Raw genomic sequence first — 6,133 nt, 5'->3', positions numbered from 1 at the left:
ATCCATTGTCTGTGGACTAAAATCCTTAATTCAGATAAACTGTATGGTGAAAAGTAAAGAAATACTAAGGAAGTAACCAGCTGTAAAGTTTCAAATATCTGCTCCAAATCATGTAAAAGTTCTGTGATTTAATTCAAAAGCATCTTTCAGTGCAGAAATCACTTCCTGGCCCCCATCTGGAGCTCTCCGCTGCGGTGTGATATCATCTGCAGAGAAAATATAGACGGTTAAAGAGCAACTAAGACCTCAGACCACCTTTTTAGATGTGGGACTGTCATTCTGGGTCCAAATCTCAACATTTGAGTATTCAGATTCTACATTTTGTGTTCAAAGTGTGCATAGTGACTTGGCCACTGCAACTGAATTTTTCTATTGGCTGACCTGGAGTCAGGTGGCGTACAAGCTTTTGTCACCACAGAGCTCACTGCCCGCTTATCCCACGACTCTTAGCTTCAGTAGTAGCAGCAAACAGCCAGAATAACAGGTAACAGCAGGCTCCACCAATCAGCGGCATCACTGTGATACTCTAGGATTGTGGGTAGTGTAGTTCTCAATACAAGCTTATAAACATGTCCTCTACAGAAGCATATACCATTGTTTCCCCAATTAAATGGTCCAGAAAGTCTAGTTGAATGAATAAATAGCAGATAAACGTGGAGTTTTTGCAGGTAAAAGCGTCTCATTGTGACGCTCTAGGATTGTGGCAAGTGGACGTCTTTTCCCTAAGACTACAAATGAACCATGCTTATCTGAAAAGGAGGTTAATTTAACATGAACAACCTTCAACAGGAGCATAAATCATCTTCTGACTCTCAGGTAGCTTGTAAAGTCTACCTTGGATGGTGAATTTATAGCAGGGGTTTTCAAAGTGTGTGAGAGTGAGCCTCCCCTGAGAGAAAATTATTCCTTCGGTGGACCCCCAACCACATAAAGATTCAGATTTAAAAAAAAAAACAAAACAAAACAGAAAAATGTAACCATATTTTCAAACATTTATGTCTGATTTTAAATATTTTTAACATTTTTATATCTTTGATATTTTGGTCTGCAAATGTTCTTAAACATCCGTCTTTACCAGGTAATCAGTTATTTGGTTTCAGTAATGAATTTATCCCCAGTACTACCTGATTATTCTGCTCTGATAATCCTTAAAGCAGTGTTACTCAACCAAAGAGCCAAACTGTTAAAAAAAACACCTTTGCAAGAGCCACAATCGAAGTGGTGAAAAGTGGCAAAAACAGCTTAAAGCAGCAATAAAATTAAGTTAAAGATGGCAAAAATGGTAAAAAGCAGCAACATATAGGGGTAAAATGTGAAAAAATGTGGGTGAGAAGTGACAATAAAATGAGTAGCAGGTGCCAAAAAATGATCCAAAGGTGGCAAAAACTGGGCAAAAAAATGAGTTAATAAAAGCAGTCAAGAGTGGCAAAAATGGGCAAAAAGTAGGGAAAAAGTGGTATTTAATGACAGAAGGATGCTTAAATGGGCAAAAAATGGCATAAAAAAGGTGACAAAGGGCAAAAATTGGAAAAAAGTGGCAAAAATTGGGGGAAAAAGTGGTGTTTAATGACCAAACGTAGCCTCAATGGATGAAAAGTGTCAAAAAATGGTATAAAGGGGTGAAAAAGTTTCCCCTTTTTAAGGTTTTCTGGGGGAATAATATTTAAAATGAAGACATCATAGAGCCACTAATAATCACAAATCACACGTTGAGTATCACTGCCTTACAGTAACTATAAGTCTACTCATTTTGCTCCATGCACAGCAGAAGTTAGCAAAGCAAATCACTTTTTTTTCTGGTCTGTGGTTCCCTGCCTCCCCTGAAGTTCTGTGGCGCCCCCCAGGGGAGGCCCTCCTCACACTTTGAAAACGACTGATTTATAGCTAATAATGAAATTTGTAAATGCATCAGAGACTGTATGGTGTTGTGGCATCTTATCTCTCATGTTAGTTGTTATAGAGGCTTTCTTCATTTCAGGGTGGATGCACATAAAAGAGGAGCTAAGGTGACACAAGTAGCCAAGAGTCTGATACAGCCTGATAACATCCCTTCGCTGGTGGCTGCAGTTTTTCAGGAAAACAGGATCTACTTTATCCTTTATTGTGACCTTGTTTAGTTCCTTTACATCAGATGCTACGCCTTCTTCTCTTTCCAGCTTCCACTCTCTCCTCTTTCCTTTCCTCTGCAGCCAAAAGTCCACTGGCTTAAAGTCTGTTTCCTGATGTTCTCTCTCCTCGTTTCCTGCAGCTGCCATATGTTTCCATGCAGATTTCTCTTAACGTGGGAAAGAATAACACAGATATGATGACTATGCAGCGTAGAGTGTGTGATTCCCTCTGTCCTCATATGACAAAAATGGGGGAGCAGTTATGTAGTTTTATCATAAAAGTTTCATAACTGTCCACTTGCTCCATCTCCGCCTCTTCCCTACGCCAGAAGTCAACTCAGGCCTCGGCTTTTCATCCTCCCCATCAAAACGTCCTCTGTCGCCGCTTGCCATGGTTTGCATTTATTTGCGTATGAAGCGTATCGGGCGCAGTGGGGAGCGCAGAGGTGCTGCTGGCAAACTGCAAGGTCACTGACAAAAGAGTGAACACACAAAAGGAGGAAGCCAAAGAGAGACAAATGGTTTGGGGGGGAAGCCATCGCGGGTCACCTTCAGTCCTCGCTGTGCTCGAGTTTCACTTTAAAAACTCCAAGAAAGTTACTGGAAACGATGCTGCAGTCTCGTTTTTTTTTCAACAAGTTTAAGGTCCACATTAGGCAGCTCCTCATATTTTTGTCTCTTTGTGCTCCGGTTTGAACGAGTCCCTGATCGAGAGGAGACCAGATGCCAGAAGGTGTCCGCTCACTCTGCTGTGCCACTCCAGCGACCGGCCCCTGAAAGACAAACAGACGAGACGTTTCAGCAATGAAACCTCTTGGAGCAAACTCTCAGCTGTGAGAGGAAAAGAGGAAGCTGGGGGCACATTTTCCTGCTTTTGTCTCCAAAAGATGCAATGCAGAAAACTTTGTTAAAGACTTTTGGAAAAAAAAACAGCCTTTCCCATTGCATTGAGGATGATGTTTTCCACAGTTAATGTAAAATTATGCTCCACTTTTCTCCCGTTAAGTGCACATCCGTGTGCCTACTGGGTTTGAGATCAAAGATTATTCTCTGTTAAAGAGCTTTTTGGAATAAAACATAGATGCATCTTTATATTCTGATCATGAATAAACATTCTGGATATACATTTTTAAAACCCTGCAGGGAGAAAGATTTTGTTTTGAATGTTTCATAAATGTCAGATTTTTTCTGCAAAGAAGTGTTCACACTGCACACTTTCTCCTACTGGATTATGAATCTAGATTTTTTTAATACTTCACAGACAAATTGCACTTTTCAAAAGAGATGCTTTGACTCTTCCGAGGAAAAGAAGGAAAGTTTGACTTAACTGGAACGTTCATTGTGTCTCAGCATGCATTCTTATGCACTTATATTTGACATTTTTCATCAACGGAAGGTCAGAGACAAGAGGAGATGGAGTGGTGATGGCCTGCAGCAAGGAGGGAAGGGTGTGCAAGCCCAGAGATTTAGCTTCTGCACCAGTGACACAGGTAACCTGGTGCCCCTGCACTAGCTATGTAGAATGCAAAGTCACATTTGCACTGACAGGGTGAAGCGTATCCAGCTCTGAGGACTTTGTTCTCACTTGGTAGAGCAGGTGCACATATGCAGAGGCTACATCCTCCATGCAATGGTCACAGGATTGATTCCTGTTTGGTGCATGTGTTTACCCCAAAAAGTCCGAAAAACAATACAAAGGGGCTTTTTGAGTGTTTGTAAGACCCCCTACTACACTGCCAAAGGTCCAGAATTCAATTTGTCCTGGATCTGAACTGAACTACTGCCATGAAAACTGCCTGAGACCTTTTTTTTACTCCAATGCAGCATTTTTTTATAAAGTACAAAAACAAAACAAACAAAAAACTAAGAGGAGAAACTGCAAAAAAGATCTACTTTAAGGGAAAACAGAAACCACTCAAACCCTTCCACGACTTGCTGAAGACATATGTAGTGTTAGCATGCTGTCTTAGCTGTGTAGCTAAAGGAGGAAAGTCAATTGGCATCCATCCATCCATCCATCTATCCATCCATCCATCTTTATGTACCATCCATCCATCCATTTTCAAAAAACGTCTCAAGCACCACCTGTTCACCACAGCCTACAGTCTTCACTAAACCACCCCTTACACTCATCCTACCCCTAACATAGTTTGTCCATGTATATGTGTTCCTGTTCCTTGGGTTTCTTGAAAGGCGCTATATAAATTCAATATATTATTATTATTATTATTATTATTATTATTATTATTATCCATAAATCCACCCATCTATATGTACCATCCATCCATCCATCCATCCATCCATCATCCATCTTTATGTACCATCCATCCATCCATATGTATATATATGTATAAAGTGAGGGGAAATATGTAGTGACAGTGTTGATTTTTGACAGGATAATCACACTAATTTATCTATAAAACCTCTCCAAAACATCTCAATGCATGCATTTAAATAGAAAAAGTGACTGACTAAAATAAAAGGACAACAAAACTTTAATTTTGATATCTGAACTTGTAATATCAGAAGCTGTTGTTTGTTTTATTTTTGGACATTACTTCTTTATTATGAGAGTTATATCTATATTTTAGATTGTCTTTTTCTATTTTTTGAGATTATTAACTGATTTGATATTGTGGCCTTGTAATTTCAAGATCCTAATCCGGTTATTAAGAGATCCTTATCTCTTAATTCTGAGATAAAATCTTAAAATTCCAAGGTTAGGGAATGACACGTTTCCTTTGCTGAATAAAATGCACCTCCATAATAGTGAACACATGCAGAGCATAAGTGAGTATTTTCCCTGCTTATTTGTGAATGGTGATAAATCTCAGACATGTTCTGTTTTTATGTTAAATCTGTAAATTAAGGCTATAAAAGGGGTTTTCTGCTGTGCTCTGAAGCTGCTTTACTTGTTCAGTCTCTGTTTTATATTTGATTAACAACATTTACAGCTCCTAACACTTCCTCCAACACATGATCATAAAAGTTAGATTTGTTAGCATCTTTAATGCGTCTCTGGACTTCAGTTTTACTTCAGTCTGAGGCCAAATCAAACATCCTTCATGTCTGTGGCTGACTGAGGCCGTAACGTGTTTCATTTCCTCTGCAGGAGATAAGATCGGTCCACAGGCCCCTACTGTAAAAGGCTCTGCTGACCTTGATGCCTTGGATCTGTTGTCTCGCCTTGAAAGCTAACAAGCACTTTAAATTAATGTCATAGGAAATAAAGGCGGCCGGTGCAGCGCTGCGGACGTTTAGCCCGAGCTCTGTCAGGAGAGGAAATTAAAGAAGAGAAAAAGGAAAGAGAGAAGGCAGCCATCCCTCTGGGTGTTTTCTTTGTCTCATCATCACTCTCACATAACAGTACACTGCTTTGAAATCAGCATGTTTCTGGCAGAAAAATCTTTATTTGAAGCTTATTTTTCTCCTGTATGAGCTCTTTGTGCTTAAAGTTGGAGCCAAATGACTAAGAAGTGACATGGCAGACACCGTTCTTTCTGCAGCACATAATAATCAGACGTTCAGACGAGACAGGAGGCTTTAAAAGAACATTAACCGAATAGTCCTCTCTATTTGGTGGTCTAAAAGCCTGCTGGGATAATCACAGATGTAAGGATTGATTCCATCATTGCCTGTCGATGTGGCCTCTTTCTCTCTAAAATGTGTGAAGCAGTGTTTAGTCTGTCACTCTTTCCATAGTGCATTTAACTCTGCTTGACACATTCATACTGATAACGCAACAGGGTGGTATTAGATGTCTGCTGATTCACACTAGCTATGTTTGCATGGACACAAATAGTCTAAATGAAAGCTGGAGTAGAATAAAAACGCATCATTTTAACCCACCAATTAAACTACTTTTTACCCTTTTTGGGATGAAATGTCATTCTAACTGTCAATTGTTATTCAGCATCCATGTAGTTAGTAAAAACTTTTTAAAAATGGGTTAAGACTGGCAGAAATGTTGCAAAAATGTCCAGATGAAGTGGTGAAAAGGGGTTAAGCAGCCATAGTTTTAGTTG

The 6,133-nt window shown here is 39.6% G+C and overlaps 1 protein-coding gene across 5 annotated transcripts in view; it reads right to left on the bottom strand.

Annotated features, from left to right (window-relative positions):
- Window positions 1–2,085: 2,085 nt before the first annotated feature.
- si:dkeyp-23e4.3 (rho GTPase-activating protein 7) overlaps window positions 2,086–6,133 on the bottom strand; it is a 179,453-nt gene continuing 175,405 nt past the window's right edge. For all 5 annotated transcript variants that reach the window (XM_041801675.1, XM_041801671.1, XM_041801672.1 and 2 more), the window contains one exon: window positions 2,086–2,881. In XM_041801675.1, coding sequence (XP_041657609.1) covers window positions 2,773–2,881 — 109 coding nt within the window. In that variant the 3' untranslated portion in view covers window positions 2,086–2,772. The remainder of the gene's footprint in view (window positions 2,882–6,133) is intronic.

The sequence above is a fragment of the Cheilinus undulatus genome, linkage group 12 (assembly GCF_018320785.1).
Source record: "Cheilinus undulatus linkage group 12, ASM1832078v1, whole genome shotgun sequence".
Lineage (NCBI taxonomy): Eukaryota > Metazoa > Chordata > Actinopteri > Labriformes > Labridae > Cheilinus > Cheilinus undulatus.
The sequence above is the reverse complement of the archived record's forward strand: the minus strand, read 5'-3'. Positions and strand labels throughout refer to the sequence as shown.